Genomic DNA, 12,010 nt, shown 5'->3' on the forward strand with positions numbered 1-12,010 from the left:
CACTCTCTGGGTGAAGAAATTCCTCTTCATCACTGTCCTAAATGGCTTACCCCTTATCCTTAGACTGTGACCCCTGGTTCTGGACTCCCCCGCCATCGGGAACATCCTTCCTGCATCTAGTCTGTCTAGTCCTGTTAGAATTTTATAAGTTTCAATGAGATCCCCTCTCATTCTTCTAAACTCCAGCGAGTATAAGCCCAATCGTCCCAATCTCTCTTCATACGTCATTCCTGCCATCCCAGGTATCAGCCTGGTGAATCTTCACTGCACTCTCTCCATGGCAAGAACATCCTTCCTCAGATAAGGCGACCAAAACTGCACACAATACTCAAGGTGTGGTCTCACCAAGGCCCTGTACAACTTCAGCAAGACATCCTTGTTCCTGTACTCGAATCCTCTCGCTATGAAGGCCAACATACCATTTGCCTTCTTAACCGCCTGCTGCACCTGCATGCTTACCTTCAGCGACTGGTGCACAAGGACACCCAGGTCTCATTGCACTTCCCCTTTTCCCAAACTATTGCCGTTCAGATAATAATCTGTCTTCCTGTTTTTGCCACCAAAGTGGATAACCTCGCATTTATCCACATTATACTGCATTTGCCATGCATCTGCCCAATCGCCCAACCTGTCCAAATCGTACTGGAGTTTCTCTGCATCCTCCTCACAGCACACACGCCCACCCAGCTTTGTGTTGTCTGCAAACTTGGAGATGTTACATCTAGTTCCCTCGTCTGGATCATTAATATATATTGTGAATAGCTGGGGTCCTAGCACCGATCCCTGCGGTACCCCACTAGAACGCACTACCTGAAAGGGTGGTGGGACTCAGATTGCATAGGAACTTTCAAAAGGCAATTGGATATGTTCTTGAAGAGGACTAATTTGCAGGGTTCTGGGGAGAAAGCTGGGGTGTGGGACTAAACTGGAGAGCTCTTTCAAAGAGCCGGCACAGGTACGACAGGACGAATGGCCTCCTTCTCTGCTGTAAGATCCTATAACTCCCCTGCTCTTCTTCAAAAGAGTGCCGTGGGGTCTTCTCCGTCCACCATGTATCTGGGTGTTTCAGAGCTCCGGTTGGACAGAGTGTGAAATTTCAATCAGCTAGCGTTAAACCTGACTCATGTCGGGATCAAATTCCAGTTTCATGCTGCCGCCGGGGCTTCCCTCACTGAGAGTCTCACAGTGGCCGGAAGGTCAGGGGCCCCCCGTGTGCCTGAATCTCCAATGGGTAACCCTGCGGGGACAAGGCAGCTTCTTCTATCGTAACTACCCATGGTTGACAGGTGACTGACTGCGTTGCAACTTCACCCAGTCCGAGGCAGACGTTAGATCGAAACCAAACCAGAAAAAGCTGGAAATGAAAAGATCTTGGGGGGGGAAAATTCGGTTGGTTAGTGCCTCCGGGGGGCGCTCGCAACTTAGCGCCGCTCGCGAAATCGAACAATCGTTTTGCGGCAGCGCTAAACACTACCGCCACGATCTCCTGCGCCCGCAGATCGTGACGTCAGTCGAGCGTGCAACGCCCCAGACCGGATATTGAGTCGTGCCCCCTGCCTTAGCGCCTGCCGCTAGGAACGACAGGTAGAGGGGAACGTTTTCATGTCGGGAAGGGGCTGGGGGAGCGCTATTTAAAGGCGGCCGCTTCCTGCCTTTTCTTGTCGGCAAAAGTTTTGGTTTTAACGCTGTCCTAAGGAGTTTTGGCCCTCAGCACCACTTTTGAGGTTCCTAAGCGCCGGGCTCGTTCCCCTGGGCCTATCCATTAGTGCTTCCAACACAATTGCTTTTGAGGTCTCTCCAGGCCGAGATTCAAGGCTGCAATGAGCAGGGAGTGACTGGCCAGCAAGATGGCCCCTCCCCTTTAAGAACTGGATGGCGCCAGTCTGTCTGGCTTCCATGGTAACGGACATCGCCTGAACTTCGGTAGCGTTCTGAGGTAGCGCCTTGCTCCCTGATGTTAGCGCCTTAAGAGAGGTGTGTAGCGCCTGATTTAACACTCAAATCACCTCCAGGGGCGATAGAGGCCAATTTTGCAGTCGGTGGCGATAATTAGCGCCAGGCGCTAAACTTTGCGCCTGGCCGATATTAGCGCCCCAAAATGGGCGATGCCGATTTCCCCCCTCCCCTTGCATCTAGATAGCACCTTTCACGACCTTGGGATGTCCCAAAGCGCTTTACAACAACAACAACTTGCATTTATACAGCACCTTTAACGTAGTGAAACATCCCAAGGCGTTGCACAGGAGCGATTATCAGACAAAATTCGACACCGAGCCACTTAATGAGACATTAGGGCAGGTGACCAAAAGCTGTGTCAAAAAGGTAGGTTTTAAGGAGCGTCTTAAAGGAGAGAGAGGCGGAGATGTTTAGGCAGGGAATTCCTGAGCTTAGGTGCTCGGCAGCTGAAGGCACGGCTGCCAATGGTGGAGTGATTGTAATCAGGGATGCTCAAGAGGGCAGAATCAGAGGAGCGCAGATATCTCGGGGGGTCGTAGGACTGGAGGCGACTACAGGGGTATGGTGGAGCGATGGAAATCGGGGATGCGCAAGAGGCCAGATTTAAGAACTTTTGAAGCGAAGTCACTTGCTGTAATGCAGGGAAATGCGGCAGCCCTTTTGCGCACAGCAAGCTCCCACAAACAGCAATGAGATAAATGGAGAGATCAACTGGTTTAGTGATGTTGGTTGAGGGATAAATATGGCAGCAGGTCAAGGCAGCATTGGCCAGCGGTTCAGGTCCGAGACCTTTCCTCGGTATCGCCCTCCCTTCGATCCAGCACTGAATTGTCTCCGTATCTCTCACCTCTTTTTCTTTCCTTCTCTACTTCTAGGTGTCTGAGAATTCCTAACTACCATCTACTGGAGAGCGATGCTTACTACAAGCAGAAGATACTAGAAGATGAATGAAAATGTCACAAGCCCGATGGTTGACAATGGCTCGAGCCAAGACATCTCTCCTGATGCCTCGAACTCATGTAACAATGATGAATCATACAAATACGTCTTCCTGCCCGTGTGCTACACCTACACTTGCATCCTCAGTTTGGCACTCAACTCCGTCATCCTCTGCAGCATTCTCAAGCGGCGTAAAGAGTGGAACTGCTCCCTCATTTACATGTTCAACCTCGCCCTGACTGACTTCATGTACGGCCTGTCCCTGCCGTTTCTCATCGCCAGCTACATCATGCACGACGTCTGGGTCTTTGGGGACTTTACGTGCCGCCTGGTCCGCTTTCTCTTCTACTTCAACCTCTACTGCAGCATCTTCTTCCTCACCTGCATCAGCTTCCACCGCTACCTGGGCATCTGCCACCCCATGAGGACCATCACCATGGAGACCAAGAAGACCGCCAGGGTGGTCTGCGTGCTGGTGTGGCTGGTGGTCCTGGCCCTGACCTGCCCCATTTTCCATTTCGCCAAGACCGCCGATTCCAACAACGTCACCAACTGCTGGGATGACGCCCTCGACATAGAGTACCCCCACTATGTGCCTTACGGCATCATCCTGCACTTGGTGGGCTTCTTCCTGCCGTTCTCCATCATCGCTTGGTGCTACTCCCGCGTGATAAAGACCATCTTCAAGACCATCAACAACCAGGAGTTCAAGTCCGCCGTGCCGGGCTTGGAGAAGCGGCGGAAGTCCATCAAGACCATTCTGACCATCACCCTTCTGTTTGCCCTGTGCTTCTTCCCATTCCACGTGACCAAAACCATCTTCTTGGTCAACAAGGCCATGCCCTACGTGGCCTGCGCAACCAAGAGGGTGGTGACCATCTGCTACAAGGTCACCAGGCCCCTGGCCAGCTTCAACGCTTGGCTCAACGCCCTGCTGTACTTCCTCACTAAGGACAAGTGGCCGCAGAACTGCCTCAAGCCCAAGAAGAACGCCGACGACTCAAAGTCCTCGTGGAACATTTTCAAACCGTTCAACCACTTGACGTCGCCGACCTGAGCCGCCGGCGCTGCCAACGAAGCGGTTAGGGAATCTGGACTGGCGCCGTGGCCAGCATGAGACCCCAGATGGCGAGGTCGCTAGCTGTTGTTCTGTGGGCGGAGCTTAAGCACAGAGAGAGAGGCCGCCTGTGCCGCGCTTGTCCCTAGATGTTTGCGCCCCCCCTAAGCTCTGCCCGCAGCAACTAGTGGCGTTCAACCACGCCTTTTGTCGACTTTTTGTTCTGACGTTGCCCGCGTCACGATGCTGTCAAATTTTTTTTATATATATGTGTGTGTGTGTATATATTGTGTCAAAATTGACCTCATGGAATTGCCCACCCCTCCACCGATTTTGGTCCGATGTCGTAGCTGCTGCAGTCTTAACGAGACATTGATGGATGGGTCGTGGGACATCAGAGTGGCTCAGCCTAACAGGGGGAGCCTTGTGTGGGAGGGCGTGTTGAAGCTCCCTGCAAGTCAAGGGCTGAGCTGCAGAAATGGCTCGTGACCTCCGCTCCCCAAATCGTACTGTGGTCGAACCAATGACTTTTCTACAGTGTCGCCAGATATAAAAAAAGACAGAACCCGCATTTCTCCAGCGCCTTTCACCACCTCAGGACATCCCAAAGCGATTTACAGCCAATGAAGTACTTTATTTTGAAGTGTAGTCACTGTTGTAATGTAGAAAACGCGGCAGCCAATTTGCGCACAGCAAGATTCCACAATGCGATAATGATCAGATCATCTGGTTTTTTTTTAGTGATGTTGGTTAAGGGATAGATATTGACCCCAGAACTCCCCTGCTCCTTAAAGTAGTGGCCGTGGGATCTTTCACGTCCACCCGAGAGGGCAGACGGGTCCTCGGTTTAACAGAAGATGGCACCTCCGACAGTGCGGCGCTCCCGCAGCACTGCACTGGGAGTGTCAGCCTAGATTTCTGTGCTCTAAGTCTCGGGAGTGGGGCTCGAACCCACGACTTTCTGACTCAGAGGCGAGAGCAAGAGCACTGCCCAATGAGCCATGGCTGACACTGTTAACATAATTAACTTTTCAGCCTTGGATGATTGGCCATTTGATTGTTGTAGACTCACTGAGTAAAAGTTTGACTTTTGGGTCTTGCATTCGACATGTTTTCTTTCGGATGTTTAGTTCCTAGTTGCCGATTATCGCCAAGTTGAGTTGGTGGACTCACGCTGTCCCCCCCCAACCCCCCTCTGGCATATGGACTGCCATTAATTCCACTCTTATTACTGAAATAGAAAAAGGGCAGTTTGGTCCGAAATATTACTTGGGCCACTAAAATGTTGCACATCCAATGCCGGATTGGCTGGCCATTTTCTCGCGGAGTCTCTCTCCCGTTTTGATTTTTAAAATGTCCACCCTGAGGTCCTTATGTGGAGATCAGACTGTCACTATCTGTTTGACGGACAAGTGTATTATAGTGGATTGCCTTATAATCCTAAATGTTATATAAAGAGAGATCTGTGCTGTTAATGGTTGTCTCAAGTTATTGGCAGTTTTGTTTTCTTCCCTCTGCTTCCTGCTGGGCGTTGCCCACCTCCCTCATCCAAGTGGCCATTCGTCGTGGGTGCTGGCGAGCTATTTGACTGCAGGGACCGTCACGGCTGAGCCCCACCCCGAGCTCACCGCAGAAATAACAATCAAGGGCGGGGAACGCTGGCTGATATTTACTTTCTCCGCGCCAGATACACCAACAACAACAACTTGTATTTATACAGCGCCCTTTAAAGTCGTAAAACGTCCCGAGGCGCTGCACAGGAGTATTTTTTAAGACAAAAATTTGACACCGATCCACATAAGGATAAATTAGGGCAGGTGGCCAAAAGCTTGGTCAAAGAGGTAGGTTTTAAGGAGCGTCTTAAAGGAGGAGAGAGAGGTAGCGAGGCGGAGAGGTTTAGGCAGGGAATTCCAGAGCTTAGGGCCCAGGCAACAGACGGCACGGCCGCCAGTGGTGGAGCGATTATAATCAGGGATGCTCAAGAGGGCAGAATTAGAGCAGCGCAGATATCTCGGGGGGTTGTGGGGCTGGAGGAGATTACAGAGACAGGGAGGGGCGAGGCCATGGAGGGATTTGAAAACAAGGATGAGAATTTTGAAATCGAGGCGCTGCTTAACCGGGAGCCAATGTAGGTCAGCGAGCCCAGGGGGTAATGGGCGAAGATACACCAAGGCCTACTGCAAAGCCCCCTTACTGTTGCCTTGGCTGCGGTTGGGAAAACCCAGCCGCGACCGGGGATTGGACAAGGGGTTGCCAACCTTCCAGGATTGGCCCGGAATCCCCAGGAATTGAAGATTAATCTCTGGGACAGTGCTGCCAGCAAAACAACCCGGGAGAAAAATGATTGGGGTGGTCTTTCGTAGGATCATGGATATTTACGGCACAGAAGGAGGCCATTCGGCCCATCGTGTCCACGCCGGCCGACAAAGAGCTCTCCAGCCTAATCCCACTTTCCAGCTCTTGGTCTGTAGCCCTGCAGGTTTCGGCACTTCAAGAACATATCCAAGTACTTTTTAAATGTGGTGAGTGTTTCTGCCTCTCCCACCCTTTCAGGCAGTGAGTTCCAGACCCCCACCACCCTCTGGGTGAAGAAAGTTCTCCTCAACTCCCCTCTAAACCTCCGACCAATGACTTTAAATCTGTGCCCCCCTGGTTGTTGATTATCCACTCTATCCAGGCCCCTCATAATCTTATACATCTCCATTAAGTCTCCCCTCAGCCTCCTCTGTTCCAAAGCAAACAACCCCAGCCTATCCAATCTTTCCTCGTAGCTAAAATTCCCCAGACCAGGAAACATCCTTGTAAATCTCCTCTGCACCCTCCCTAGTGCAATCACATCTTTCCTGTAATGTGGTGACCAGAACTTCACACAGTATTCTAGCTGAGGCCTAACTAGTGTTTTATACAGTTCAAGCATAACCCCCCTGCTCTTGTATTCTATGCCTCGGCTAATAAAGGCAAGCATTCCGTATGCCTTCTTAACCACCTTATCTACCTGTCCTGCTGCCTTCAGTGATCTGTGGACATGCACTCCAAGGTCCCTCTGATCCTCTACACGTCTCAGTCTATGAACACTTTTGTTTAGGACTTATAAAAATATTGGAGATGAGGGGGAAAGGCTGTTTCACTGACAGTCATAGAGTCATAGAGTTATACAGCACAGAAAGAGGCCCTTCGGCCCATCGTGTCCGCGCCAGCCATCAAGCCCTGTCTATTCTAATCCCATTTTCCAGCACTTGGTCCGTAGCCTTGTATGCTATGGCGTTTCAAGTGCTCATCTAAATGCTTCTTGAATGTTGTGAGGGTTCCTGCCTCTACCACCCTTTCAGGCAGTGAGTTCCAGATTCCAACCAAAAAGTTCTTCCTCAAATCCCCTCTGAACCTCCTGCCCCTTACCTTGAAACTATGCCCCCTGGTTATTGACCCCTCTACTAAGGGGAAAAGTTCCTTTCTATCTACCCTATCTATGCCCCTCATAATTTTGTACACCTCAATCAGGTCCTCCCTCAGCCTTCTCTGCTCCAAGGAAAACAACCCCAGCCTGTCCAGTCTCTCTTCATAGCTGAAGTGCTCCAGCCCAGGTAACATCCTGGTGAATCTCCTCTGCACCCTCTCCAATGCAATCACATCCTTCCTATAGTGTGGCGACCAGATCTGCACACAGTATTCCAGCTGTGGCCTAACTCGCGTTTTGTACAGCTCCATCATAACCTCTCTGCTCTTATATTCTATGCCTCGGCTAATGAAGGCAAGTATCCCATATGCCTTTTTAACCACCTTATCTACCTGTCCTGCTACCTTCAGGGATCTATGTACATGCACACCAAGGTCCCTCTGATCCTCTGTCCTTCCTAGGGTCCTACCATTCATCGTGTATTCCCTTGCCTTGTTAGTCCTCCCAAAATGAATCACCTCACACTTTTCAGGGTTTAATTCCATTTGCTACTGTTCTGCCCATCTAGCCATCCCGTCTATATTGTCCTGTAGCCTGAGGCTTCCCTCCTCGCTATTTACCACTCCACCAATTTTCGTGTCATCTGCAAACTTACTGATCATGCCTCCTACATTCATATCTAAATCATTAATGTACACTACAAACAGCAAGGGACCCAGCACCGATCCCTGCGGTACACCACTGGACACAGGCTTCCAGTCACAAAAACAACCTTCGACCATCACCCTCTGCCTCCTGCCACTAAGCCAATTTTGGATCCAACGTGCCAAATTGCCCTGGATCCCATGGGCTCTTACCTTCTTGACCAGTCTCCCATGCGGGACTTTGTCAAAAGCCTTACCCTACCACGTAGACTACATCAACTACACTACCCTCATCCACACACCTAGTCACCCCCCAATGAAGAGTTTGCTCGCTTTCCGATTGGCTGTGGCGAGCCGGGGCGATTTGGACGGCCAATGGCAAGGCAGCACGGGCGGGAGGTCATGTGATGAAACATCCAGGAGTATGTCCGAGCCGAGTTGGCAACCCTCCATTGAACTTGTGGCCTACCTACTCTGTGTGGCTCACCACCACAATGGGTGGTGTAATTCCAACCACTGAGGGAGCCCACCCAACGCTCCTCTAAATGTACACATCACCCGGAGTAAGGCCAATGCTGCAGACTGTCGGATGTGCTTGGCTAATAACATCATTCATACATTGGGAGTGGTAGCATAGTGGTTACGTTACTGGACTAGTGATCCAAGAGGCCTGGACTAATGATCCGTGAGTTGGGGAATTTAAATTCAGTTAATTAAATAAATCTGGATAGTGTCAGTCATGGTGACCATGAAACTACCGGGTTGTCGGAAAAGCCCAACTGGTTCACTAATGTCCTTTAAGGAAGGAAATCTGCAGCCCTTACCCGGTCTGGCCTATATGTGACTCCAGGCTCACAGCAATGTGGTTGACACTTAACTGCCCCTCTGAAACGGCCCAGTGAGCCACTCAGTTGTATCAAACCGCTGGGAAAAACTGCAGCGGTTCAAGGCGGCGGCTCACCACCACCTTCTCAAGGGCAATTCGGGACGGGCAATAAATGCCGGCCTTGCCAGCGATGCCCACATCTCGTGAATGAATTAAAAAAAAATCAAAACTGGTCAGAGAGATCTCGGGGTGGAGGGGGGGGTGTGGGGAGGAGTCAACAGAAAAGGGGACTCTAAGGTATCGCCAAATGCATGGCACCTGTAATTCTCCTGGTTATCTTCGTGACACCCTTTAGGGAAAGGTAAGTGTCGGACATTCAACCGCTTGAGCCGGTTCCACCATCCAATGGGATCATGGCTGATCCGAATCCTAACTCCATTTACCTGCCTTGGCTCCATAGCCCTTAATGCCCTTGGCGAACAATCCTCCCTCTTTAAAGCTGCATAGAGTGATACAACAAATCCTGGCCAGGATGGAGATGACTGGGTAATTCCCCCGTCAATCACGCCTGGAGACCGCACGGCTGTAAGTGACTGGGATTGATTTCATGCACGTAATTTGTAATATCTCCACGCACTCCATCTTATGCCAAAATAAGACTTTGTTTGCTGTAAGATAGACTGTTTGCTGCGGGTCCTGCAGTAAGTCCCGCACCGCCTTCAACTCATTGGCTGACACAGTGGAGTCAACAGACGCTCTTTACGAGAAATAACAGCAGAAAAACAGGATGTTCTTGCCATGGAGGGAGTGCAGCGAAGATTCACCAGACTGATACCTGGGATGGCAGGAATGACGTATGAGGAGAGATTGGGTCGATTGGGTTTATACTCGCTGGAGTTTAGAAGAATGAGAGAGGATCACATTGAAACTTATAAAATTCTAACAGGACTAGACAGACTAGATGCAGGAAGGATGTTCCCGATGGTTGGGGAGTCCAGAACCAGGGGTCACAGTCTAAGGATAAGGGGTAAGCCATTTAGGACTGAGATGAGGAGGAATTTCTTCACCCAGAGAGTGGTGAACCTGTGGAATTCTCTACCACAGAAGGCAGTGGAGGCCAATTCATTAAATATATTCAAGAAGGAGTTAGATATATTTCTTAAGGCTAAAGGGATCAAGGGATATGGGGAGAAGGCAGGGACAGGGTACTGAGTTTGGATGATCAGCCATGATCTCATTGAATGGCGGAGCAGGCTCGCGGGGCCGAATGGCCTATGTTTCTAAAATGCTGGAAATACTCAGCAGGCCAGGCAGCATCCGTGCAGAGAGAAACAGAGTTAACGCTTCAGGTCTGGGACCCTTCATCAGAACTGGAAAAAGCTGGAGATGTAACAGATATTAAGCAGGCGCAGAGACGGGGGGGGGGGGGGGCGTTAGGAGGGGAGGGAGGAATTGAAAGAACATACTGTGCTTATGTAAGAGGCAGGAAGATAAAATGTTGCAAATGGGAATGGCAAAATAATAGAGTGTAGGAACGGAGGTTCCTATCGAAAACACTGAGTTCAACTCAGGCAATTAAAACAATGAACTTTAATGCAACAAAACAGGTTTTAACTAGAAACTGCTGGAATACATCAACTACAGGTCTACTCTCCTTGAGGGCTCCACGAGGACTGATCCCCTGGTCAGAAGACTGACGTCATGATGTCATCACGTTCTTCCCGCCATTGGGGCATCACGTGACTAACGGCATGACGTCATCACGTTGAAACCGCGCTGTAAAGGTAACTGGACATTGTACAGTCAAACAGTGTAATTAAAGGCACAGGCACAGACAGTAACTGTTGTGTATGTAACCTGTTCCACCTTAAGAGAGCTTAAGCCTGTTCCACCTTAAGAGATGTACGACTTTCTCAGGCTGCTGTAGACGTAATACCGGGGGTGAACACACCGGTATATAAGCACTGTGCAGTAATCTTGTATTCAGAATAGTCCCTACCTCCAACCAGTAAAGACCTGTTTTATTGTTACTGATTAAGTCTGAGTATTAATTACTTGAACAACTCACAGACTTAACACTGGCGACGAGTCTGATTCGGACCCTGCGGCAGTCACTCCACGGCAGTTTCGTCCACAGCCAGGACGTTACAGAGAGGTTTCCACCCTCTCCACCCCACTGGAAGACATCCTGACCTCGGAGCCTCCATCGGCGACCGTCAGCTTCTTCTCCAGCTTGGTGGTGGGTAAGCCGTTGTCTGAGCCGGGCAGCGACGCGACAGGCAGTCGACCGCGTTGGCCGCACGAACGGGGCTGGGGGAGCAGGAGGAATAGGGCGCAAGAGCCGCTTCGAGCGGGAGGCTTTTCAACAGAGCGATCGCATCTCCTGATAAGGGCCGAGAGCCGCGAGAGCGATCGCATCCGCTGATAAGGGCCGCACTCGGGCGATCGCGGCGAAGATAAGGGCCGCACTCGGGGGCTGAAGGGAGACGGCGTCGGGGGGGACGGGTGAAGACCGCCAAGCGCGGGAAAACCGCCATTTTGTGGGCGGAGGACGACGGCAAGAGCGGGAAGCCGCCATCTTGGATAGCAGTAAAAAAAAAAAAATCTGAGAAATTGCAAATCTGATAAAGTACTACAATGCCTAAACACGGGAATATTAGCAACTTTGATAGTGACATCGAAGATTGGGCCATATATGTTGAACGAGTTAAAAATTATTGTAAGGCAAATAAAATTCGTGAGGCTGATAAAGCACTAACATTATTAAATTTAATGGGTGCGAAGACATACGGGCAATTGAAACACCTGTTATCACCAGATGAACCGGCGGATAAGACGTTCGATGAGATTGTTACTGTCCTGAAAGATCATCTAAACCCCACGCCGCTGATGCTAGCGGAACGATTTAAATTTTATGACAGAAGGCAGCTACAGCATGAAAGCAATGCTGAATATTTGCTGGAATTGCGTAAATTAGCGAAATATTGCCAGTTTGGAACGGGACTGACAGATGCACTACGAGACAAATTTGTGTGTGGTTTATTTAAACAGGATACACAAAAGCGACTGCTCGAGGAGAATGAGCTGACGCTTGAGAAGGCGGTCACTATGGCAGCAGCACACGAAGCCGCAGCGAGAGGCACGGCAGTAATGCAGCTACGGTCACTGGAGCTCAGTGCACACAAATTGGGTGT

The 12,010-nt window shown here is 50.4% G+C and overlaps 1 protein-coding gene across 1 annotated transcript in view; it reads left to right on the forward strand.

The window, feature by feature from the left end:
• LOC147091060 (P2Y purinoceptor 3) overlaps positions 1–5,422 on the forward strand; it is a 49,057-nt gene extending 43,635 nt beyond the window's left edge. The window contains exon 2 of the mRNA XM_085977144.1: positions 2,832–5,422. Within this exon, the coding sequence (XP_085833270.1) occupies positions 2,900–3,952 (1,053 nt within the window). The 5' untranslated portion in view covers positions 2,832–2,899 and the 3' untranslated portion in view covers positions 3,953–5,422. The remainder of the gene's footprint in view (positions 1–2,831) is intronic.
• Positions 5,423–12,010: the final 6,588 nt, after the last annotated feature.

Source organism: Somniosus microcephalus, unplaced genomic scaffold (assembly GCF_052327205.1).
Source record: "Somniosus microcephalus isolate GS21.2 unplaced genomic scaffold, FLI_Smic_1.0 unresolved_chr4, whole genome shotgun sequence".
Lineage (NCBI taxonomy): Eukaryota > Metazoa > Chordata > Chondrichthyes > Squaliformes > Somniosidae > Somniosus > Somniosus microcephalus.